Genomic DNA, 26,868 nt, shown 5'->3' on the forward strand with positions numbered 1-26,868 from the left:
AGGGCACCAGAAATTCCATAACCTAGAAAAAAAATGCACTGTGGTGCTACACTCCTCTCATCTCAGGGCTGGGGAAACTGAGGCAAGAGAATCACCACAAGTTTCAAGACATCCTGGACTCAGAGAGAGATCCTATTTCCAAAACACACATCAAAAATTATTTTTTTTAAAAAAAACTTATTCAGCTTTGGTCATGGAAGATTAAATATTGATGCAACAGTTAAAAAACAGTATTAATAATATTTTTCATCGTGCAATTTTTCTAATTTTTTAAATTAAAAAAACAGTGCATTAAATTTTGTTTCTCTTGACTATACTTTTTTTAGGTACACTTCAATTTCTTTCAGTAGACGGATGCCTCACTCACCATTTTCTCTCACCCTTGCAAAAAAAAAAAAGACTAAAGAATCTCTCCCCTATAACCCATAGTTGCATATGAGTGTGGCAGCATGAGAGGCAGTGGAGAACCCGCCCCTTCCATAACCGGAGACAGTGCTGGCTCTGCGGAAGAGATCTGCACACAGGGAACCCTTGCGTAAAAGTCCTGGTAGGAAAGTGCTGCTATTTAACTGAGCCTTCACTGGCTGGCCACTTACATTCTAAAAAAGTATATTTTACATAACACCTGAATTACATCTCTGCTCTACCACTTGGAGGATGAGTCAAACCCCTCCTCAGCAACAGAATAAATATTGGCCATGCATGGTCCCACTAATAACTGTGGGAACCACAGCTTTGATTGCTCAGTGGGTATGAATGTAAATCCTGAACTGAAGTGTGTGTGTGTGTGTGTGTGTGTGTGTGTGTGTGTGTGTGTCTGTGTGTGTGTGTCTGTGTGTGTGTTGGTGGTGAGGGTGCATTTAAGCCATCCCCAGCTGTCACATGCCATCTGGGGACAGAAACCAGGGACTACATCAGGGAAGCTTCTAGCAAACAGTTCAAAAGTTCTAGAACAGACACTTTCTCAGGGTTGTTTTGCATTTTCTCAGGGTTGTGTTGGGTAACTGTTGTCTCGGAGGTAAACAGAATTGATCCAGGAGCCCAAATTGGAAAGGAACTTTAATGATCCCTGAAGTTTCTCTGAGCAACCTGGCATGCTAACCTTCTCTGTAAGTCTCTGTTCTCACAACCTAGAATCCAAGTTCAGCACACAGCTGTTTTTATTCCTGACCATCTTTCCTGCTGTTTTACATCCTAACAAATGATTGTCCTGCACTCCTGCCAAGCCTGCTTGCCCCTCTTCCTCCAGTGTCATTGATCCTGTGTTTTAATACCCTGAAAGGCACGTCCCTCTTTTTGCCCATCCTGAAGGCCTCCAGCTGGGAATGCACACATTGGATCTAGTCCCCAAGTATATTTTGCTTCGCTCGTGAAATTATTCCACAAAGGCCACAGTCCCACTCTTGTCATTGTTTTCTGGGAAACTGGATTCACACTTTGAACTGTCTGCCCTTCCCTTCTATCTGAATCGTGGCCCCTGAGCGGTGGCTCTAACCTTTCCTGATAGGCCTAACCCAATTTCCTTGTCCCCTAAGAAGCTATCCAACTCTTCAATCATGATTTTGTGTAGACATCTCTACTGCCTGCTGGTAACACTGGTAGTACTGGTTGAGTACTAGAATTCAGAAAGTGATCATGTGGTTTTACCCTTGTTCATGTTTCCAATTCTGCCACATGTTTGGACAACTGTATATGTCTTGCTATTTCCCCTTTCAACTAATGCAACATCTTTCTATATAACCACTCAGCGGATGCTAATTACACAACTACTGTTTGTCAGACAGCGTGCTGAGCATTGGGAATAAAAGGCAATAGAGATGAGCTACCCAGAGATTGCATTTCCCAGCATCCTCAGCTTCAGTCTCCAGTACCAAGTCTACTCAATATGTCTGGGAGGCCTTTGTCACTGGCCTAGAATCATGGCTAGTATTGTGTCTATAGTGAATTTTACTCTGAGCGTTTAAACATGGAAGTCTTCTGAAGCCCGGGGTCACTTTCTTCACTATCTGACCCACCAAGCTCATTCCACACACTGGGATTCCCCCCTTGTCTCTTGAAAATATGACTTAGGTTTTCATTGGCTAAGAATATTCTTCTAAGGGGTCCTATATCAAGTCTCTAGACTTCACAAGGGAAAGGCTAATCCTATCCCATGATTTTCCTGTATGTCTACATTTTTTGACATAGTTCTACATTTTAAGCAGACACTCCATAATGACTCTCCGTTGTTTGATCTTTCCATTTTCAATTAGTCAACTTCCTAGAAAGACTTGCTGACGCTCATTTTATATTTGATTCTCAGCAGAACCTAATGAGACAGGTAAATCTGCTGCCATTGCATTAAACGCTACATAAAAAGCAGGTACCAACCTTGAGTGCTGCAGTGACCCCAAGGTTGTTGATGCATCAGTTTAGAGCACTGCATACGTTTATTTCTCATTAAGATCGTAGGACATCCTCAGACTGGCCTGTTCAAGCATGCTTAACTCACTGAGTGACTAGACTATGAGGCTGGGCTTAGAGGCTCCCACTTCCTCCTCATCATCATCTAAACAGCATCCTAGGTGCACACTATCATATGTGACATGCACATCACATTTGGCTAGCCTTTACTACATCTGTTTTCCCCACAGATGACAAACCCAGGAGCACAAAGACTTGTTCACTATCACGTCCTTACACAAGACAAGACACATAGTGAATAGTCGGCAAGTATCTGGTTTGTATTGAGTTAAATTCTAGCTGAAATAACAAGGATGTTGGGAATGCACAGACAGTGCCTTTGAATCCGGTGTCACCACAAAACAGCTGCGGGATCTCGATGGAAACTTCACAATTCTCTGAATTTGTCAACTGTAACTACGAAGTTACTGATGGTAGCACTTAATGGTTTTCCTCCTTCCTTTCCTCTTACTGGAGAGCAACTCTTTAAAAAATGTGTTTGGTGTTTCCCCGGAGAAAAACACCCAGTTGGTTATCTAATACCAAGTGGTCAGTCCTGAGATCACCAACATAAAAGTAACATTATACATACTGAACAGGTATTATTTATATATCTAAGGACATTAATGCATATACACATATATATGTAATAACAAAGAAAAATTAATGAATCTTAATGAGAGCAAGAGGGTTGCATGGGAGATGCTGGATGGAAGGAAGGGGGCAAATGATATAGTTATACTTTTTTTTTAAAAAAAAGCTACTATAAAACAAATAAACATATTTGTTTATTTAGTTGACAATGTCTGTACAGTCTTAGTTGAGGCTCTGATAGCAGAATTGATGTTTGACATCAGGGCTTTCCAGCAGCTTTTAGGAACGTGTGGCTTCTATTTCTAGATTTATATCTATTAGACGCTGAGTGGAGGCAGTTCACTCAACACATCTTCCAAAGAATGTAGGGTTTCATTTGTCTTCAGACTTTACCTTCTAAGTGTCAGTGACTTCAGGTGAGTGAGATGCTCTAGGATGGTCCCCAAATGTTGGGTTTATTTGAACCTAATCTTTAGTTTTAATTATTCATACATGGCTTTATATTAAGCTTTATGATAGAGCCATGTATTAAAATATTAATATGATATGTAGAACCAAACACAATATCAAGAACATTATATATGAAAATATAACAAAGAGCTTTTGCCTCAATCCTATAGTTAAGTGTTACTGATGAACAAAATGGAGGCTTAAGTGGCTCAATAATCTCCAGCTACAGAGCAATTCTGTGGCAGAGCCAGAATTTAATCTGTCTTGATCTAAACCTTTTGCCCTGCATCTCATCAAGGGTAAATAAAAACAGAGAGGTCCCTTATCTCTCCAGTGTGTTCATAAAAACACTTCTGGCATATTAACTGGAAAAGCAGAATACAAATGTCTGCAAGCTGCATGGAGAGTCTGCAGGCAGAAGGACCCGAGCAGACCACGGAAGCATGAGAAGCTGTGAATCCAGAGCTTTCATATATATGAGCTCATTTTCATTTCTGGTAGTGCTTGTACAATAGATGATAGATGTTTTTTAAAAAGAATTCCCTGCATAATTTAGAGGTGTAATCTGAATGGATAAAGAGATGGCTGGCTTGGCTCGATATTACAGTTTATACCACACATTTTTCCCCCGGGGGACCAGAAATGTAAGAATGCTGGCAAGGATGATACTGTTTATGTCTCTGAAGACAAGAGTCAGAAAACCAATCTCTGCAAAAGTGAAATATTTTTTTTCCTGCAGATAGAGCTGGTCCTTAGAGAAAAGGGGGTGCCTTCATATCTGGGTATAAGAACTACATGATCCAGTGAAGGTCAGAGAGGAATAATTATAATATTCCTAAAGTACTCCCCCATTTATAATTATTAATATATTTGAATTCTTTCCTGGAAGACAAGGTGCAATGCCACATTTTTATAGTTGTATGGTAAAAACTGAAACTAAGATGGTACATACAAGAAAAATGTTGCTAGCACCTTTAATCTTAACAGATGTGTGTCAAATCTATTTTTTTTGCATCAAATTCTAATTGTTAAAATATCTAGTAGACTTGGGCAATCCTCTTTGGCTTATCTGCTCATTCTTTCATTGGCCTGTCTCTTTCTGTCCATCACTAACAGGTGATGTATCTATGTATGTGTTTGGTAATTACTAATATCTGAGAGTGAAGCGGAAGAACTTTTTGGGAGTTCTACACATCAGTTCTGAGAAGCAGATAGGGTTGGCTTTTATGTCCCATCCTCCCATGTTATGTTCTAATGCGAGAGAGTCAAAGACAGAGAAAAGCAACCCCTTGCTTTAGGAGTCCATGCTATAGCAATATTGTTGGCTAAAGTGGCAGATGCTAGCGGATATTTCCTGAGGTGCTGATTTACAACAGATGTTGTTTTGACCATCTCATTTTAATAGATGTGTGTGTATGTGAGAGAGAGAGAGACAGAGAGAGAGAGAGAGACAGAGAGACAGAGATTGGCCTGACATTCAGGTATCTTTAAAAGGAACCAAAATAACCTCAAATTTCAAAACACCAAAGGCAGATAACTACTTCCAAACACTGAATGCTCCTCCTCAAGAAACTTTTAATGTTCTTCCAGGAATGAACTCATGGGTTTGGCTCAGAAAAAACTTGATTATAGTCATCAGTTAGGTTGACCTGTTGCTGATTGAGCATTCAGAAGAAAGATTTCCTTGTCCCTGAGCTGGTCAGGGAAGGACTGGAGCCGTGCATTAAATGTTAGGACATTGTCTTGATCTTTGCAGGCCTTGTAGGTGTTGCTACAGCCTCTGTTTTATCGGTCTTTTGCTTATAAATTTTGTTTCCATTTCTTTGAGGGGGGTTGGAGGGTTGTTTGGAATGTTTCTTGATTTTTTTTTTTGCCTTTGTATCTTTTGTTTGTTTATCAAGGAGAGAGAACATAAAGCTGGGTGGGTAGAGAGATGGGGAGGACCTGGGATGAATTGAGGTAGGGAAAAACATGATCAAGATATATTGAATGAAAAAATATTTCAATTAAAAAAAATCCCTAAACTGTTTTTATTTTGAAGTAGGGACACTGACGACATAGTTAGAAAAGAAGCAGCTACGTTTTTACATTAAAAATAAAAGAGGCCCAAGAAAGCATAATAAAATTAGAAAATTTTCAATACATCAGGAAGAATAAAACTACATTCCCAAATTTACTTTCCCAAATTTACTGTAGGTATATGAGTTGATCACAGAGAGAAGAGAAAATAGAGGAAACGGTGCATACTACCTAAATGCAGCAGAGGGAGTTGAGTGAGGACGGTACTCTTGGTAATAAGGTAGGACTTGAAATATGGTTTTAAAAAATACAGCCACAGTTTGGAGGTAGAGAAAAAGAAAGCACATGGGACATGTCAATCCTAAAATGAAAGCACCCTCTTTGCGAGATCAGGAGGAAGAGACATTGCACCGCTCCAAACAAGGAGAAATGCCTTTGTCTGCAAGGCTTGCTTTTCAGCACCAGGGACAGAGCACAGCAGTTCTGTAAAGTCTGTAAAGACTTGGCTTTCTGGGGAAGGCTTTCAACACATCCTTTCTAAACCAAAAGAACAACGGTGATGTGTTTGTGTGTGGAGGAAATATAATTGTCCTTCAGTGTTTTTTGCCTTTTCTGACCACCTCTTATGCACTTGAGATGGGCATCCTTCTTCAGTTTTGTCCTGGTGAAAGAAAAAAAGTTCAGGGCTATGATTCTAAAGCCTCTTTTGCTGGTGATCTCTTTACAGTCACTGGTGTAATCGATCCCTAAGTGGATTAGTTAGTGAGAACGCTGAGTTCTTCCCGGATATAGTGTACCTAGTTGTCTCCTGACTCCAGGCTTGAAGTCAGATCGGCCTAACTAGAGGGGAAATTGTAGCAAGAGCCTGTTGTGAAATGAGACAGCCATAGGGTTTTAATTTGGGGGGGTTCCTGCTGTGAGAACTCCATCAGCCATCTCTGAATGAGTTGTTGATATCTATGTTCGGCTCCTGAAGGATGGTGGGATGATTAGGGGTATTTTCACTGTAGGAAAGAGAAAAGATTGTGTTGATTTTTCTTCCCCATCTTTTGTGTGAGGTCAAACTGTGTTTCGATAGCAACTTGCATCACAAATAATACAAACCCAGAGACAGAAATTGGGGTTCAACCCGAAAAACAGAAAAACAAAACAGCCAAGCCACTAGAGAAGTCTTTCCTCTACCAAGGCTGGGCAACTATAAACTACGCAGACTAAGCCTCTCTCTTCTCTCATTTTATATTCCCTCTAGTGCTGAGATTAAAGGCATTATGTCTGTGACTCCCTAGTACTGGGATTAAAGGCATAGGCCACCAGCAACTGGATTTGTTTCTGCGCTGATCTTGTGTAGACCAGGGTAGCCTTGAACTCACAGAGATCCATCTGCCTGTCTTCCATACCCTGAGATGATTGGTGTGTGTCATCATTACCTGACGTCTAGCGACCTTAACTTTGCCTCTGGACTTCAGGCAAGGTTTATTTATTGAAATACAAATAATACATCACTACTACAGCATATTTTTAAAAAAGGCAAACAAACAAAAACCCTGTGTTCCCTAAAGGTTCCCTGTTCTTCACTCTGTTTCAATTTCCTCATTCAAAAAAAAAAAAAACACTCCTCATTCTTTCCACCATTACTATTGCCCTCCTAATAGATCCCTAATTAATTATAGAAGATCAATATCTACTTGATAGAAATCCTCACAATTACTTATTATGTGTGAGCTACTCCTGCTAGATGTTGAACTTAAAATAATGACATAGACCCGGTTCCTATTCTCAAAAGAATTATCTGATGAGTCACGATCTACTTGTTCAGAAGTGTGAGGGGGCAGGCAGGAGTGGGAATAATATAACCTGCTTCTCAGAGGAAGCCTGTTTTCTTAGCCTGCTCACCAAGGGCTGCATTGTAACAGGAGAGTTAGCTTTGAGTCAAGGATGTGCTCCTTGCTATGGAGCTTCAGATGTCAGAGTTGCAGGTATGTCTGGGATGTGGGAGAATCTTGCTGATGTCAGTGGGCACCCACACAGGTACCACAGTGCGACTAAAACTGTGCAAGGAGTGGGATGAAAGCCGATGATAAGAGGGGCAAGAAGGAAAACTGAGTGGAGATAAAGCTCAGTAGTCATCGGGAGGCTAGAGAGGCGGGAGAGCAGCTTGAGGTGAGACAGGAGACTCACTGGGAAGTGGGGTGTGGAGGCATGGAACCCCCATCTTTGATAGCTTTCTGGATAAGGAGTTTCAAAGGTTTTCAGCGTCATAAAGTTCTTTTGTTATCCTGTTCCCATGGATGCACGGTTTTTCAAATTAATCATCTACCAACCAAGAGGCATGTATTAAATATTGAGTAATTTGTTTACTCATTAATAAAAATCAATGTTCCATAAGCACTATTCTGAGTTTTCTGACCATCAAAGTTAAGCAGGTTGCCTTGTTCATTGTGTTTGCTCATTATAATGAATCTTGACATTTTTAGCAGCCCATGCAAGAATATTGATGAGGGAATGAGTATGCAATTCCTGTTAATTTTCTGGGACTATGACAAATAACCTACAGAGCCCCATTTTTATGGTAGAGAGCTCAGAGGAACCCATGGCTGCAGGGCCATTTGCTCTTTTGATTCGGTTTGCATTTAAGTTTTGAGAATTTATATTTCAGAGCAGCTTAGATAAAGGAGCCTGGAGTATTTGGACATAAATGGTTAATCAGCATCAAAATATGAAACAAATAATTGAAACTAATAATTGCTTAAGTAACTATTTAAAGATGAATAGTACATTAGCTAATACTCAATTACTACTCAATTCTTGCGTGATTGTATTGATTATCTTTTTACCGGAGGGAGTTTTCTTTTTAGTAGGCTTGATTTGTGTGAGACGGGCTTTCAAATTAAGTCTGTCTATGCCTGTTGCTTTGCCCAGGGAATTCTGAAATGGATAGCAAGAAGCGCAGCCTCAAATTTGAAGTCCGATGAACCTGTTCTTAGCATGAAACAGTTGGGAATGCAGATCCCCTGGTCATGTAATACTTGTTATTCTTCATTGTGGATAAGCTATCAACTTCACAAGATTCCTCCTCCTTCTCCTCGTTATTGTTGTTTTCTCCTCCTACACTTATACAGTGTCTCAGCATGTAGCTCTGGCTGTCCTGGAACTCAATATGTAGACCAGGATGGCCTTGAACTTAAAGAGATTTCCCTGCCTCTGCTTCCCAAGCGTTGGAATTAAAGGCTTGCATCACCATACCCAACTACAACAAGATTCTTGATTTGGGGTCATTTACTTTGCTTGTTTGTTTGGATGTGAAAAATAGTGAGGTTTGGCTGTAATTAGCTAGCACAGGAAGCAACAGAGCCTTGTAACCAGAAAGACAAGAATTCTCCTCCAGCTCCACCACCAGAGAGCTGTGCCTGGACCAGCTATACACATCTCTGTTTCCTCACTGGTACCATGGGAAGAGCCAATGTAGCAAATATGCAAGTTTGTTCTCAGGATTCACAGATAAGGAGTGCCTACAATGCCTGGTGCATATCAACTGCTCAGTATAAACCGAATGATAATAAGTGGAATGGATCCAGTTTTACACCGTAAAATAGGATGGTACTTAGCTCTGGCATGTTTGTCAAGATGCATTGAGATAATTGTGCAGCATACAGCCCATTGCCTGAAATGCAATCAGAATTTAACAAATGAGAGTTATGGTCTTTATTCAATCCCAGTAAGTGACTCCTGTTTTGAAGAACAGAGCACAAATTAGAGCTTGTCTAATGTGCGTACTGGCAGGTGCGACTTCATCTCTCTAGGATTCGTTCATCAGCATTAAGATGTTAGAGTTACACGTTTAGAAAGGTTTGAATTTTTTTTTTTTGCTTCTCTAGTCTACAGGTTGGAGATTCCAGTGTGTCTTAATAAAAACCCTCAAAAAAAACAAACAGCATTCAAGATCTGCATAAAAGCATGAATTTACTCTAAGCACAGCGAGGTTTGCATTGTTGTTGAGAGTGATGGTTTTGTTTTGTGTGTGTGTGTGTGTGTGTGTGTGTGTGTGTGTGTGTTTTAAATCTGTCAGGAAATCGAAGCTAAAAGCATTTGGTAAATGGAATAAAATATTTAGTAACTGTGCCATTTTACAAAAGAAAAGTTAACTCACATTGCTTTGAACTTCTGTCAGGTGAGTGATGTTAACGGTAACGACCAGTGTGTAAGCCTGGGGTTACATCTTCAGCCCCATGTGTGAGCCCAGGGTTACATCTGTAGCCCCAGTTTGGGTGGGAGATCTCAGAGCAGGGGGCAGGAAGCCCACCCACTTCATTGCCCTGAAAGGGACAATGACAGTTGCCACAGTGCATTGCCGCCCCTGAGATGGATCCACTGTCTCCTGTGAGTTCATTTTCTTAGTGGTACAGGCTGCCCTTTGTTACTCAGTCATGGAGAAAAGAGTTATCTTTCTTCTAGTGTCAACTATTGTGAACTTTTTCACTGAGCCCTAGTAAGTAAAAATTTTCCATTGACTATCATATCTATATATTCCTCTTTCTCCTTCTCAGACATCAGTATTAACAATTTCATGCATTTTTTCTCCAGAATTTTTGGTAAAGAGTGAGATATCTTTTTATAAAGTGGTGCTTTGCAGACAATTACAGAATGCACCATGAGTCTCTTTCCAAATCAAGGTGTATTTACTGTCCATTCCATTGTATAGATTAGATGCCATTCATTGAATGGGTCTGCTGACTTCGGACTCTTATATGACTTACTACCTGAGGACATAATAACCAGGGGGATACTTTACAAACACATGTGTGCACGAATGTACATCTTAGGATGCTCTTCAGACAGATATGAAGAGTGACATAGCTTCCCCTAATGCCCTATCCCTTCGCAGAAGCATTCCTAGATAGGTAGATGGTGGGGAACTGCAAGCCCTGGACTGAACTCAAGCAGGCCAGGACTAGAGGTGACAAGCATAGACTGGAATCAGGCAGGCTGGGACTGGAACTGGGTAGGCTGAGACTGGGACTTGGATTGACATCTCTTTAATGTGTGACCAAATCCAGAGCCTCATTTTCCTCATCTGAACATCTGGAATATAGAAGCCTTGCCTCTCTGTCACAGGTGCTTGCAAGACTCCCCACATCCTAGGAGTGTTGGGGTGCACTGCAGTAAGCTTTGCATTTAGGGGTGGCAGATTGAGCAAATATCTGCAAAGTATCAGAAGGATGTGCAATGAAGTAAAACCTCAGGAAGCATTTGCTGTCTGGGTTAGAACTAGACAGAATTTCCCAGAAAAGTTTTGGCAGTGTGGAGGTGTTGCATCTAACGTTTAGATGAGGAAACTGAGGCCCAGAGAGCCAAGTTTGTTTAGGGCAGAGACAGACAAGGGAAGAGCGTGGCTAGTGGCCACTCTGTAGTCTCTGCAGTGACACATTGCAGTGACACATTGTTTGGCAAGGCACTGCTTAGATTGTTGAAGACAGTTGCAATTGAATCTTGGAGGGCTGAAGGCATCATCACACTTGGAACCATTAGAAGAACTTGGACCAGTTGGAAAAGACCCTGGACGTGTGTAGATCATTCTCAGACAAGTCATTGAGCTAGTCAATAATCCTGATTGTTTACAGAGTAGAGCCTTATATTAAGTAAACTGAGACCTTTAATGAGCTGCCAAGTCTACACGTATAGGCCTTAATATGTAATGAGACCTCAAACCATGTTAGCTGACAATGTCAGAATTAGAGCCCATGTCTTTTTCCCCTCTTCCTTTGACCATATCCTTTGCTACTGACTCTAGATCTCTCTTCCCATAAAAGGCTAGTTTCACAATTCTCAGACAGATATTGTCCAAATTTTACCCAGAAAATGGGCAGTCACCCTATGAAGCCACAGATGTGGCACTGCTGCCCCCCTTAGCCCTGACCTCTACCGCACTGAGCCCCCTCTACCTGCGGCTGCTTCTGCAGCATGCATTCCAAAGTCAGGTGTTGATCCAGCAAACTCTTTAAGGATAGTATCTAATTAAAATAGGAGGAAAAAGGAGAGACCACCAAATCAAACCTCAAATTCATGAAAAATCGTATCTCTAGTGGTGGCCAAAGGTTGTGAGACATGAGTTTGTGCTAGAGGACACCTATAGCTACGACTATCTCTTCTAAGTTGGGGATTTTCTTTTCAGGTGAGTAGGATTCTTCAAGATAAGAATGAAATTGGAAAGGCCTCCTATTTAAGAACACAGCTAAGGAAGATGCTAGCAGCCATGTATTACAACTGTTCCTGGGCAGAGGATGCATTCATATTCTCATTCTCTCTCTCTCTCTCTCTCTCTCTCTCTCTCTCTCTCTCTCTCTCTTCATTTAGACTTAATGCTGTATATATGATCTTTTGCCCTTCATCTTGTCTCTAGCCCCAGCCTTTGGAGGTGGCGTACGGTACTGGGGAGACAGATGAGTCCCTGAAGCCCTTTGTCCTGAATGGACAAACTCTGGGTTCAGTGAAAGACTGTCTCAAATAGTAAAGTGATAAAATAAAATAGAAAGTGATTGAGAAACCTTTTGGCCTTTATGGGTACAAACACATATGTGCACACATACATGCAGACTCCCACTGCAATGCATAAATGCATACATACTCCACATGCACATAGATACATGTGTATGTACACATGTATACACATATACATGTATACATATATATGTATCCACATACAAACACATACATGCATATAAACACAAAGAAATAAGAACCGATCATGACTTGCAACTCAGATGAAAGGGCATGCATGTGTTTAAAACTTTTAAATATTAAAAATTGATCAAACCCTAATCATAATCTAAAGGTCAGGCAGAATTGTAGGATACATGGGTCTGATGAGGAAGAGAGTGAAGTACTCATCTTTCAAGCCAGATATTTGACACATAAGGCCACCATCAGGTTCAACAGAAATTCTGGGCAAATGGCATCTGTGGTACCTATTAGCCTACCAAAAGGCATACAGGCCTCCAGGCTCTCTTGTCAACATAAATACCTGTTAGAGAGGCCATGCTGGCATCCTGGCTCTTCTCATCCTGCCCCTACCATAAACTTCTCCAACTCAGGGGCTTCCCTTCCCCGAGTCTCTCAATTCCGCTATAACCTTGCCAGTTCGGCTATATGCTGTCCTGGTCCCCACCCTCTTTTGTCCTTCTCCCTTGCTCCCCTCTTTTGGTCTCCTGTGGCCTCACTCTCTTCATCTTCTCTCCCCGTCTCCCCCACACTCTCTCATGGCCCGGTCCAGCCTGACTGTCATGTTCAGTCTGCTGCTTTCTCTGTTTTGGACTCCTTCAGAAGCCTCTGACTGTTTCTTCCCTCATATCTACAATAAAACCCGCCCCCTTGTCCATACCTTGGACTACTGATGTCGTTGGTGTAAATAGCTAGGAGATGGAGGAAAGCTGTTTTCAAATGGAAATGTAATCCTGCCGTAGGTGGCATACTCAGAAGTACCAGAGTCACAACTCTAGCAATTGGAATAAGGAGGAGTCGGTGGTAAAGGAGAGACCCAAGATTTCATTGTTTTGTTTGAAGTAGATTTTTTTTTGGAAACTCTAGAAACTATATGCATTTCTAATTTTCACAAAAACCATTAAATTTTATATAGATACCCACTGTAAGTATTCAGCATCCCTTGTCTCAAAGTAGAATTCTCAAAGTGTTAAAAAAAATTGGGTTACCCAATCACGAGCTGGCACATGTTCAGGTTTTACTTCACTGATGAAATAGGAAACAAGACAAATAACAAGTAAGTGGCTTAAATAAAAGCATATGAGCCCTGGTGCCCGGAGAGATGGCTCACTGGTTAAGAGCATTTCCTGCCTTTCAGAGGACCTGGGTTCAGTTCCCAGCATCCATGCTGTGACTCATGATCCTCTGTTACCTCATCCTCTTCCGCCTTTCAAGGGCACCAGCCTTCGCAGACACAGAGACACACATAAATAAAAATAAAATAAATCTTTAGGAAAAGGATATAGCCCTGATCTTTCGTGAGAGAAAAATTGGAACATTGCCACTGGGTCTCAGGCAGGTGATGTTAGCACAAAGCAATAACGCCCTAGCCTTTTCCAAAGCAATGAGCCGACACCAAATGCTATCTTTCACATGGTGGCCTCTCACCCCAGTAGAATTCTCAAGCTCTTCAGAGAAATAAACTTTTGCTATCTAATCAGCTGTGGATGGTCTGTTGGAACTGTATTTCCCAAGAGAGGCCCCTCGGTTGATTTTTATCAGAAATGTTCTATTAAAGTGTCATGTAATCCCCGTTTTGCTTTCTTTTCAAGTTTTGTGGGTTTATTTTTCTTGCACATTTGCCATGAATCTAACCTTGAAACCCAATGAAAACAGCACAGTCTTACTAAGTACTAACTAGATACTATTGACCTGCTGCCTGCTTTGACCTGAGAGGACTCCCCCTGTCAAAAAGGCAGTGGTGGCACATGCCTTTATTTCCAACACTCTGGAGGCAGAGGCAGGCAGCTCTCTGAATTTGTGGCCAGCCTGGTCTATAGAGTGTGTTCCAGGACAGCCAGGGCTACACAGAGAAACCCTTTCTCAAACACCAAACAACCAAACAAGGGGAGATGGGTGTCTGCATGAATGAAAGCAGTGTTACAAACGTTCACAACAGGGGGAGAGTTTCCAGTTGGTTTCACAGACGGTTGAAAGAAAGATCAAAGGTTCCCTTTCTATAATTGGGTTTGGGTTGTGATTCAGAGTTTTGTTTGGGTTCTCTTGACTTAAACTCACATCATAGGTGATATGATCTCATGTTCTGGAGATTCTGTTCTATATTCTTTTCTGTTCTATATTTCAAAACACCAAAGGTTTTGGGTAACTCAGAAAGGTGGGTTGGCCCCACTCCAGCCTAGTCACCCCCAGATCAAGCCTCTTCTTGTGCAAGAGAGATCAATTAGAGTCCCTTCCAGAGATCATAGCTTATAATTATTAAAAAAAATCACTGCAATTTGCAATGTGTTTAGGTTGGGTGGATTAATTTCTTTGCCAGGACCGTAATAGGAAGACTGATTTTGTCGTTTCAATTACAAGGCACCGTTTAGTTTGGGCCTGGAAGACACTTCCGTTGGGTTAGCCTCCACTTGCCTGGCACTGGAGCAATTAAGAGCGGCTGATTTGTGGCTGCACTTTTATGGTTTAGCACAGGTTTATCATCTTGAAGGTTTTCCATTTGCATAGAAGCTATACATTCTTTGGGTGACATTTCCATATCAGGCAAGGTTTATATTATGCATTGCCTCAGACTGCACTTTTTGCTACGTGCAGGGAATCTGCAAGCTTGGCCAAGGGTGCTGATGCAGACCAAGGGGATGTGGAGTCCCAGCAGCCACTCAGTCCTTTTTGCAGGGGGACACTCCGAAACTCTGGGGATGGAGGGCTTTTCCTTAGTCCATAATTGATGCTTCGAATCAGTAACCTCAAGTTTTTGATCTTGGCCACATTCATTCATTCAAACGCAGAGAAGAAAAGCGATTTGCCCAAGGTCACCCAGCTCAGATTAGGAAAGGTGGTATGCAAAGTCACATCCAGAGTTGAGTCCACCTGATCTCAGAGCACTCTCTGAGACGATCTCCTCCACCTGATCTCGGAACACTCCCTATGACAGTCGCCACAGTGGGGACTTTCAGAGAGAACGAATAGAAGGTGACGGGTTTGCACTTTAAATACCAAGCTTCCCGAACCGTCTAATTGATGCTCTTTGGACTAAAAAGAAATGGATGTTTAAAAGAAGCCAGGGTCAGGAGGTCTAGAGGAAAGGGGTACTTTTAATATCTATTTTTGTAAGGCAAGAGATGTAATCCTGGGGGAAAGTACGCTGTGCAGAGGCCATTATATAAATTTGATGCAATTGTGAAGGAACGAGGAAAAGATAAAAGAGTAATGAATACACAGCACTGAAGATATTCTAAGAGAAGAAAGATCAGAAGTCACGGAAGGAACTAGAAGTTGGCCCAATTGAAAACAGTATCTCCATCTTGGCAGATGGGGGAGATTAATAAAGCCTCAGCAGCAGACAGAGATCTGGGACCCTGTCCTCACTGAAAAGTTTCTGCACCCCAATAATCCTCTGCACCGACACAAAAATCCAAATCAGACCAAATCAAACCGAATTAGAAAAAGCCAAGTTTTAATGGATACAAACACTCCCAAACGGCTTGCCAGTCCCCCAGAGAAGAGACAGGAAAGAAAGACCCAAAAACCATGTGTTTATTCTCTGGGGGGCAGTTTAAAGACCCTTTGGGAGTGATGTTGAACATCTCTGGGGAGGGGTCATCATTTGGCATGCTTTCAGGGAACAGAGTCTGGACTGAGATAACTCCCAGGAATGGGGGATTGGGATGGAACTTCTACCCGAACATTCCAGACTCTTTGAATATATAGAAGCCAGGGGCTGGGGCAAAGCCTATACCCAAACACTCACTGCTTCAGTGGGAGTGAAAAGAGGCAGGCTGGAACCATACTGCTAGATTCGATGTTTCCCCCTGAGTTCCTGCCTGAGTAACCCCCAGACGAGTTCCCTAGCCTTTCTGGGCTTCCATCTCTTCAATATGAAGAGTGGCAATCATAATGCTGCTTATCTTGATGAGAGAATGGGCGTTTAGCTGAGTACAAGGTGTTTAGTTAGTACTCAAAAACATTAGTTCCCTGTGCTGTAACCACAAGTGATATATTTATGTGATACAAGTTATAGGAAGTGATGTCAGCACAGTAAAAATAAAGAAGTCAGGAGAGGGCTTCCCTGTCCCTCCCACCCTTGAACCTTGGGAGGTTATAGGGATGGAGAATGGAGAGTTCAAGTCTAGACAAAGACTGAGGTCTTCCTTGGCTTGATGCAACCAGAGAACCTATGGTATGCATGATCTATATCTGGTCCCTCCTGTCTGTGTTTTTGGGAGAGTGGGCTGACCCAGTGTCACGATATAACAGTGATATTTCTTGCCACATTGCAGGCCTTCACCTATGACCACATCCAAGAGATCATGGTCCAGCTGCTGCGCACAGTGAACAGAACAGTCATCACAATGGGCCGCGATCACGTTTTAATTGTGAGTAGACACTTCTTCCGGTCTAACGACCTTAAATTCTTTAAAGTCTCAGAGTGGATTTTTCTGGATGCATTTGTTGAATGTCGTTGCTTTGTTTGTGCAATAAAGGATCAGGTTTTTCCCATCTGAGTTGGAAGAGTATGAACGTTACCTCAAGTTGTCAAACTAAGGTATGACTTAGGGTTTGGAGAGTATACCAGCAGGAGTGGGGTATCACTAGTCAACAGAGAGAAGGGAGAGAAGAATTTTTCAAGTGAACAAGGTAGAATGTTCCAGACTTGTCTACCTTTTCTCTTGGCCTTATTCAAGTGGTGCTTTGGTCCAGGGTTCTATGGGCTTGGTTTTCTAAGTGACCTTACTGTGTGAACTCTGCCTATGTTAGGGCTCAGGCAGTCGACAGGCAGTCTGTATGTCCAGAAATGAGCTCATGCTGCACTGTAGGATTTCTGGTGAATAAAGTCAGCATTCCTCAGGTACTTGTAAAACTGGTTCCCATCTGTCAAAAGGAATCACTCCCCTGGCCTCTGGCAGAAAGGACAAATGGCTCCATTGGCATCCACCTGTGGTTGCATATCAGAACCCATGTTTGCCTCCAGGCTTCCTGGGTCCCTACCTATGACCACTTGTTATACATTTCAAAGCTCCTACAGTAGCAACCTGGCCTTTCTCTCTTCCGGGGCTTCTCTCCTCCCAGATACACTTTATAATGGCAAGATTCCCCCTTCCCCCATCTGCACCGGGTTGTTGTCTCCTCTTGCAGATAACCCTGGCCATGACTAGTTTATTTCTCTTTCCGCTTTGGACTCTTCCAGATGCCTCTGGATATTTTCACTTTTTTACCTACAACAAAAACCTTCCCTTAGCTCCATACCATGGAGCAGTGACATCGGCAGTCTTTCTACTGCACTCTCTCACACATGGAGTGTTAAGTTTCAATTCCTGGTCACTGGGAATCTGCCGTCACTGCTGTAGTAAGCTATGTAATAAGACCATGTGTTTGTTCTCTGAAAGGCAGTTTGAATACCCTGTGGTAGTTGTCTTGAGCATCTCTGGGGAGGGGTCATCATTTGGCAGGCTTTCACGGGGTGGAGTCTGGACTGAGGCAGCTCCAGGGGAGGAGCTTGGGGTGGAGCTTCCATCTGAACATTCCAGACTTTTGGGATATATGGATGCCAGGGGCTGGAGCGAAGCCTTCACCCAAACAGTCCAGATTCTTTGGGTATAGGGGCATCGGTTCCTGTCTGGTTGCTTGCTGCAGACACAGAATGATGTGGGGAGGTGGAGAGTTGGGAATTGGTGGGCTCACACTCAGCGGGAGGTGTGACTGGAGAGGCATCCAGTTAACTGCAGTCCTGGAGACCTCAGGCATCTGTTCCTTGAGGGAGATGAGAAGGGAGGTTGCTAGGAGAAAAAATAGGTTGTTATTATCAGCCTTGTGACAAGGCTAGCCATGGGAAGGGTGATTAACTGCTAGAAAGAAGTGCCCTGGTTATACAGGAGAGGCAAGGGTGAATGAGCAAGGCATGAGAGCAGATATGCCCTTGAAAACCAGATTTCAGTTGCTGGGTAGGTGTCCATTTGAGCCTGGAGAGGTGGTACCAATGAAGTTCCAGAAGCTGGTACAGGTGCTGGTGTTATCTGGAGAACCTTTTGTAAACTGATCTTGGCCCAGGCAGAAGGAATGAACCTGCAAAATTCACTCGAAAATGGTTGGGTCAAAATAGGCTCTGGAGACTGTTAGTTTTCACCGGATCAGATTTCTTGATACAACAGCAGAACTTCTCCCAGGAACCTGTAGGTAACAGGTTCCAAAACCTGTTAATCCTGGATACAAAGCCTGTGAAGGAGGAACACCTGTCTATACTTTTAGCAGGAAATCTAACTCATGTGGTAGTGAGATACCAGTACCTTAAGTCACCAAATGCCTTCAGACAGACCAAAGAAGGATAAACAAACGAGTAGAAGTGAGACAGCATTTTTTCTAGCTACTCGGGCAATCCCACGTCTCTCTGTGGTCTTTGGTGAACACCAGTCTCAGAAGCAGTACTTGCCTTTAGCTGCTCAGCCCAGGAGGCCTGACAGATTTTCCTGCGGGGGTAGGGTTCAGTTTATCTGTCTTGGCAGGATGGGACAATCAATTCTCCTAGATTCCCCTAGTGTCATTCAGTCTAGGCAGCTCATGAGGGGAAAGGCTGGTTTTTGTCATGTGTGGCTTTGCCATATCCAAAAGCAAGCCTCTAGCAGGAAGTTCTGTAGCCACGAATCTTCTTGGAGGAGCTATAGGATGCTGCAGGAACTGGCATGTCTTTCTCTCATAAGCTCTTTTGTTTAATGCCATACTCTCAGATCTGTGCTAATTTGGGAATAATGTTTCTGCATAAACACTCTATTCTGAAGCAGGGAAAGTTGGTACTCCATGGTGTGACTATCTTGCCTCCCAAACAAAATAAAACAACAACAACAACAACAAAAATAAACAAACAAAAGAGCCATCACTAACACTGTGGTCTCTCCCCGTCTTGCTTTAAATAAGGTTCAAACTCTGAGACCTTAACAAGGACCAGTTCCTAGCAGAGATGGGCACTCCCAGCCTTGCCACTCTTCTGCTCAAACCCATTGGCAGTTTCTCATCTCAGGTAGAAAATCCAAACCACTCTCCTCTCTGGATGCCTCTACCTCTTGTTCATTCCCTTATGTGTTTCTCCCACACATAAAACAAAATTCTACTTGGTGTCTGCACGCTAATTCTCTCACTATAATCAGATTGGTTCAGGAATCACCTAATCATAGAGGCATCCCGGTCCTGAAGCCAGGCACAGCACTTGGATCCCTCCATGTGATCCAAACGCTGTCACGGGGGTCTGTATCTTTCTCAGTAGAATCCCCTTCTGCTTTATTTGGTTGCTGTCTTGCTCTCATTATGAAAGTGTAAGTCCAGGGAAGTGACTTATTTTTTAATCCCTGCTGTGTTTCTGAGTCCGATAACATCACCCAGCCAAGTAGGTGCTCAATAAATACAGAACAAAGATTTGGATGGATGAGTGAATGAATGAAGTGCACCAAGCGGATACACTGTATGTGTAAAGAACGGCACTCAGCTCAGACAGACTGGCGCCGTGCTAGACAGGATCATAACAGTTAACAGAATTCCCTCTTCCCTGAGATAAAACTCACCCTGTATGCTTTGTAATGGCTAGCTACTCCTTGGCATGGAGCCTGCCTTGGAGTGTGGTTGCTATAGCCAGTGACTTTCCATCGGAGGAAACTGATTTTCCCTTTCCTAGCAGGTGTCAGCTGCACATAGTTTCCTGGTTGGAGTGGGACTTTGTGTCTACTTGTCCCTTTCAGGCGTGAGGTTTGGCTGTCTTGAACCTGTGCCGTCACAGTCTCCGAGCTCATATAAGCACGGGTCATGTTGTGCCCAGAAGAGACTGTTTCCTCGGTTGTCACCCATCGTCTCTGGCTCTTACCTCTCTTTCTGCTTCCCCTTCCACAGAGATCCCTGAGCCCTGAGGGGAGGGGTTTGATGATGACATCCCAATTAGGACTCAGTACTTACAAGTCTCATTCTGCACATCATCCAGTTTGTCGGCCAATGCCAAACAAACACCATGGGTTGTTTTGGTGGGGGGGGGCGTTGTTTCATTTTGTTTTGTTTTAACATTATTTTTGTCTTGTTGGGCTTTTTTTTTGTCTGTTTTGATCTTAATTTTTGAAACAGAGAAAACAAGAAGTTGGGAGGCGGAAAAGATCTAGGAAAGGTTAGAAGAGGGAAAAGCATGTTCGAAAAATTTTAATTAAGAAATACTGTGTGTAAAATTTCCTAACATTTAAGTTCTGACAGATTTTGATCCCCTAATAACTTGTTCCAGCTTTCCAAACCCAGAGTGGCATCTCTATCTTACTGTGCTGTGGAAGGAGCCAGGATGGGGATATCCAGTGACAGTGGCTACAAGGCCCAAGTTACCAAATATTGTTCTAACGGTGGCTGGGGAGACTTGTTCCTAAAAGGAGCCCGAGTGCCACATCCTTTATGATTTTGGCTCTGTCTACTGCTTATTTACTCCCTATGCCTGATCATTTACAGTGTGTTATATACATACAAAGAAGCAAGGCTGGGCTAGAAGAGAGCTTCATATGCGTGAGGACCAGGACTCCATGCCCCAGCATGCAAAGGTGATAGACAGACAGACTAGATAGATAGATAGATAGATAGATAGATAGATAGATAGATAGATAGAAGGATGGATGGATGGATGGATAGATAGATAGATAGATAGATAGATAGATAGATAGATAGATAGAAGGATGGATGGATGGATGATGGATGGATGGATAGATAGATAGATAGATAGATAGATAGATAGATAGATAGATAGATAGATAGAAAGATGGCTGGCTGGCTGGCTGGCTGGCTGGCTGGATGGATGGATGGATAGACAGACAGACAGACAGACAGACAGACAGACAGACAGATAGATAGATAGATAGTATATAGATAGACAGACATACAGATGAACACTGAAGGTTTGGTGGCACCCCCAGAATGCTGCAGTGCCAGGAGGTCCTGCTCCCCTGTGCTGCACAGCCTTGTCAATGGTCAGCCATTTTTCTCACTTACCATCCTTCCAGTGCTGAAGTACCACCGTTTCTTTCTGAGTTAGAAGCCTCCTACGTGTGATTCCCGGAGCGCACCTTAGATAAGCATTTTATGACTCTCCTAATCTTTACTCCTTTTCTTTGGAATGAACCTGAAGGTGATCATCAATCCATTTGGCTCATTCTGTGAGTTAAGGGGCCTCTTAACTCCCTGCCTTTCTAGAGCACCAGTTCTTCATACCAGGGTCTGAACTGCAGGAAACACTAAGCAAGTGGTGTCTGTTGTTATTTTCCTTTCTATCTGGTCCAATGGGTCTCTGTCCCTCTGCATTATCAGCTCCAGCAAGTGATGGCAGAGTGGACTTAGTTCACTACTGCCTACTGTATGGGTGTGTTCTTTGATGCTTTACTGTAACAACTGGCTTTTCAGATACACGTTCCTCTCGCTGTCTGGTATTTGTCATGTCTTCGTCAGGACACGCCCCTACTCTTAAATGCCCTGTGGTTTCCCCACTGCCTATGGCACAGCTCATAAATACATTCAGATCATTCTTGCCTTCTGGATTCCACTGTGACCTCGACCACTCTTTCCTTCAGCCTCTCATCTGACTTTCTGTCCAAATGTCTAGAAAGGTAGATGTCTGGGTGTTGCCTGCATGCAACTGGATTTCTGCATCACCTGTGCATCTGACCTTGTCAACCACAAATTTCTGTTGTTTCTCTCCTACATTCTAAGACCCCTGAGGGAAGGGACTGAGTTCCACTTGTCCTTTTATCCTTAGCAGAATGCCTTGTGAAGAGAGGGGACTGAGTACACACTTAGTCAGCCAATAAAGGAACCAATGAATGAATAAAACATTCCCTGGAAAAGCTGGGGAAGCGAGACCCCTGACCTTCCACCAGACTGTCTTTTCTTCTTCAGCAGGTGTGCTTTCTCAGTAACAGGTGCCCACCTTTCAGCGAGTGAGAGGGTGATGTAAGGTTGGCCTGTTCCCAATTTCTTTGTCCCTCGGACTGGTCCCAGAGTGCTGAGGAGGTGCTGTTGCAAGTTAGTATTTAGTCCTGGTGACTTATTTGCTGTTATAACTACAATGAGGAGAGAAATAAATTGGGGGGAAATAAGGAGTAGAGGAAAAACCCAAAAGGAGTTTTCTTATGACAGCTTCATTTTCACAGAAGGGACCTTTCTAGAAATTTCAAGAATAGAAAGATCCCCTCCAAAGTAAAGAAAATGATGTTGGAAAGTAATTACTCAGGGGTCAGGGCCTGTCTTAGTGCCCAAGGCCCCAATTTAATTTCAAATTGAGATTTGACAAGGAGGAAATAGTCCCATTCCACCCATCATTTTAAATTTTCCAGACATGATTTTTATTGGTTAGTTTCCATTGCTTGGGAATATTAAACAATCAATATTTTTGACACACGCCATTCATGCATAGCGCTTCCGAAATCCCAAACAAGACCTTGTCAGGAGGCCTGTGGCAACTGCAGCCTGCCTCTCTCCGTGGGTTGGATAGTGGCGGCTTTGGCTCAGCACATTATAATTATCATTTTCTGGCAATGGCCATTCCTCATTTTCTGTAAATCACCTTCTCGAACAATGGATTGTTGGCGATGATAAAGGAAAGTCTATAAAAACCAAAGTCAAGGACTCCGAAGGCCTGATTTCTCTTTGCCAGATTCTAAGCTGCCAGAGAATGATCGTTCACACGAATCACCGAGGACACAGTTGACTTTGGTGGTGAGAGCAGTGAGTAGGTTTGGTAAAAGAAGCATCTGAGTAAGGGGGTAGGCAGGAGAAGGGCTCTACAATCTGTCCACAGAGAGTTGCAAGCGTGGCAGCATTTAAACCCCTTTAAACCTTGGTTTCTCTTGATTCCCAAGCTTCAGAGTCAGGGTCATAAAATAGGCTGGGATGCCCGTGCCCCCTCTTGTTGCTTAGTGATGTCTACCTGAAATACTGTCTTGAAAATGACTGAAGGAGCTCCATCCTGGCTCAATGTGAAGAACTGAATTTATTAGTGATGTCTGTCATAGCTTCAAATTGGTGAACAGTAGTATAGAGAAGATATTTGTAAATACTACACATTGACCACAACTATTGGTGTTTCCACTCTGGCCTAGTCTAAAAGTGTTTATACAGCCAATATATTCTCTTCAGTACCTCCTCGTCTCCTTTACAAAGGCTGATGTGGGAGCAGAAGAATGGCAAAGAAGACACATAGTCTTGAAGAACCCACATTTCACCTGGCAACCTACCGCTCCTATGTGAAACGTGCCATGTTTGTATCTGATATATAAGGTGCACTTTGATTTTCTGTGGCCATAAGACAGGGAAAATGCTGCCGCCCATACTGTGACATCAAGCGTCACCTTCATAGATGTTAGCACATACAAGAAATTTGGCGCTGTGGTATGGGAATCCTGCCCTGAGTTCTAAGGTTACACTAGACTAGATCCTGTGATTGCATGAGTCCGAGGGTGGAAATACCACAACTAAGGTAACACAGCTAGAGGCTGTGAGATAGGGCGTGGACAGTGTCCCCTGCATTTCCTCCTGAGACATTATCCCACCTGAGGGCTGCAGAGCAAGGCAAACTTCCAGGCCTGTGTACCCCAGACAGGGCTGGTCCCTCCCCCAACCTCTCCCAGGCTGGGGACCATCACCCCACAGCAAGAATCAAGCAGAGAACATACCCGCTGCCAGGAGGGCTCCGAAGGAAAGCGATCTGGTAATTTTGTTGAAACTGGGATCTAGCTTTTATTTCAAGTAGTTAAAACGAGCCTCTGGGTGATATATTTTGAGCCTAATTACCCCGCTTTTCACAGAGGAGTCTGTGGAGTGATTAAATAAAGGTAAGTGCAGTTGGCATTCAGAGCGCTTCGTTAAAAAGGAACCAAGGGGGAAATCCGGAAGGCACCCCCACTCTACTGCCCCACCTAACGAACAGGAGCCCGGGAAACCTGTGTCACATTGCCAGATTCTGAATTCTGGCTTCGCATTCTGTTCATTCTTGTGGGGTTGAGTGGGACGCGGGCATCAGAGAATGAGCCGGGAACTCCAGGTGGCCTTCTCAGAGCCAAGGCAAGACCTTTGGTGACGTACCCTCCCGCTCCCCGCAGGACATCTGTGGAGAGGATGTCTGTGAAGCTCACCTAGGCCTCCACTCAGCAGTGCAGCCCCTTGTTAAATTACAGCGTTTACCAAGTTTTGTCGTTCATCGAGTAGATATCCGTGGTATGTAAATATCTTTTACCTAACTCGTCTTGCCTCAGTTACTTCTGTCATTCAGCCAACAGTTGAGGCATGGAAAGGCTATGCGTCTTGCCTGTGAGCGCACTACCTGCCGGCAGTGGAGGGGCTAAGGTCTGAAGCTGGGGGTGGCAGTTTTAGAATCCCTGCTCTTAAGCTGTGTGTTGGATACTGACCCCGTTGGCATCTAAAGCGGTAGGTATCAGGTGCTGTAAAGGTTCCTACGAGCGTGTTGACCTCTCAGCTGCCCCTTGCTTCGACTGTGGGAACTAATGAGACAGCCCATGAGATGGCCGTTCAGAAAACTTCAAAAAGGCATAGAATTTGGGGTAGATTTGGATGGCAAAGACATGTTTATGGACAGTCTCCTCAATGTTGATACTTAAATCTCAGCACTAAAACTAGAAAAAAAAATCCCTTTGTTAATTTGAATGTTTATGTGTTTACTGGGATGGGGGTGGTGGGACCAGCGACCTTGGCAGTAGAGGGGAGCGCTGGATGAGACTTCTTAAGTGCTGGGGAGGTTCCTCCTCCACCCTCCAGCTGCCCTTCAATCTTTGAAGACCTCCCAGCTGAAAATGTTTCCTAGCCAGGGTGGGCCCACCATCTCTCTCTACTGTCCCTGCTACGTTTCCTAAGAGAACAGATGGCTTCCCCTTTGTCCTCTCTCGAGTGAATCTTCAACCAAAGGACTACCCTGAAGAGCTTGCTGGGTGAGGAAGTGCCTGTGACCCCACAACACTGAGGATGGAGGCCTAGTTACATGGGACGCTCTGGGTACCCCGTATCTGTGCTGCCCGCCCCCATCAGTCTAGGAGAACCTCTGCTCCTTTACCCACAAAGCCCCTTTTCCACTCTGAGTTCTCCGGCTGGTTACTTTGTCTGCTTGGTCTGAAGCAATAACTTTATGGGAAAGGAATGGGAAGGCGGGGGAGGCTACGTCTCCAAGAGACACACGTGTGGGTGATAATAACCATCCACACTGACGGAACACTTGTGTGAGTAAATGGACTCTGCACCATGAGGATATAATTCAATTTTGTCCAGGGTGTTAGGAAAAGCTAATGTTCCCTCTTACAGAGGAAACACCCTACCTAGTACTGCAAGTCTGGCAAGGAGGAAGTTGAAATCTATATCACAGTCAGCTCTGCCAGTGCGCTCGAAGCCTACATGGTAAACACATCACTCCACGTGTTTAAGAAATGAGTTTACTGGCTTAAAGTCACACAGTATGTGGGCATATCTGTATGTGTGTGTGTATCCATGTATGCGCATGGGAATTTTATGCTTAGATGTGTGTCTGTTAAGGGGAGATGAAAAAGAAAGTTAAGCTATAAGAAAGAAAAATAATACTAAAAGTTTTCAAGAGACCTGACCTCAGGTTGATAACTCAAAGATGGCATCTTTAGCTCAAGGCATCTTGGTGGCTGTCTAAGCTGATGGTGTTGGGGAGGGGCATGTGTCCTATGCTGGAAACACAGTGCTCTGATGGGGAATCTCACAACTGCATGTCAGGGAATAATTGAACCCGCACGCACGCACACACACACACACACACACACACACACACACACACTTTCAACTCTCAAGGAGCCTGCTACACATAGGACAGAAGTCATTTAGCAGGATTGACATTATAGAAATGAATTGGTTCTAAAATGTTCTAAAGCCATTGGCTGGGTGGACTGAGCTCCAAGTGGGTACAGGACTCTTTGCCTTGTTCTGTCTTGTGTTCTTCATTCCTTAGGCATCACTTTCGGTGACCTGTAGCTGGTGCAATTACGTTATCTCCATGCTGGCATTATTTCCATACCGGACTGGACCCATCTGTAGTTCATAGTGGGCTGTGTTTGCTGGGGGACGGAACTGTGCCCTAGTATCTTTGGGGTTCCTGTCCCACGGTCAAGGACCTGAAGTGTAGCAGATGCTCAGTCCAGACAGAGGGAGTGAATTAGTGAAAAGGACAAACCAATTCAAAGGCCACGTGGATGTGAGATTTTTTTTTAAGTTTTGTTTTTAAAAATAGGTGAGAAAAGGTCTGTTTCATGCCAGGCTTCCCTTTAAGGATCTATCTATCTATCTATCTATCTATCTATCTATCTATCTATCTATCTATCTATCCTATAATTCTGCTCCTATCGACATGACACATTGGAGAAGAACCTGGTTCATGCTCAGAACCATCCTTGTGATCCCAAGTGAGCTTCCGAGATGGGAATTCAGAGGATATTCACTGCTGTCCCTCCTCCCTAGTCTGTCGGAAGAGCAGCCTATGCTAAGAGCAGCCTATGCTAAGAGCAGCCTATGCTAAGAGCAGCCTCGTTGGTAAACTTATGCTGTTACTACCCCCACCAAGGGTGTTTCCCATTTGATTTGGGGACCTTAGCCTTGGGGTTCTGCAGAGCAGATTGGTTTGAGACCTGG

At 43.4% G+C, this 26,868-nt stretch overlaps 1 protein-coding gene across 1 annotated transcript in view; it reads left to right on the top strand.

Moving 5' to 3' along the window:
* The window catches only part of Dock2 (dedicator of cytokinesis 2), a 408,709-nt gene that overhangs the window by 175,226 nt on the left and 206,615 nt on the right, over positions 1-26,868 (top strand). The window contains exon 27 of the mRNA XM_048436014.3: positions 16,497-16,592. Coding sequence (XP_048291971.1) covers positions 16,497-16,592 — 96 coding nt within the window. The remainder of the gene's footprint in view (positions 1-16,496; positions 16,593-26,868) is intronic.

Source organism: Myodes glareolus, chromosome 9, assembly GCF_982192425.1.
Source record: "Myodes glareolus chromosome 9, mMyoGla1.1, whole genome shotgun sequence".
NCBI lineage: Eukaryota > Metazoa > Chordata > Mammalia > Rodentia > Cricetidae > Myodes > Myodes glareolus.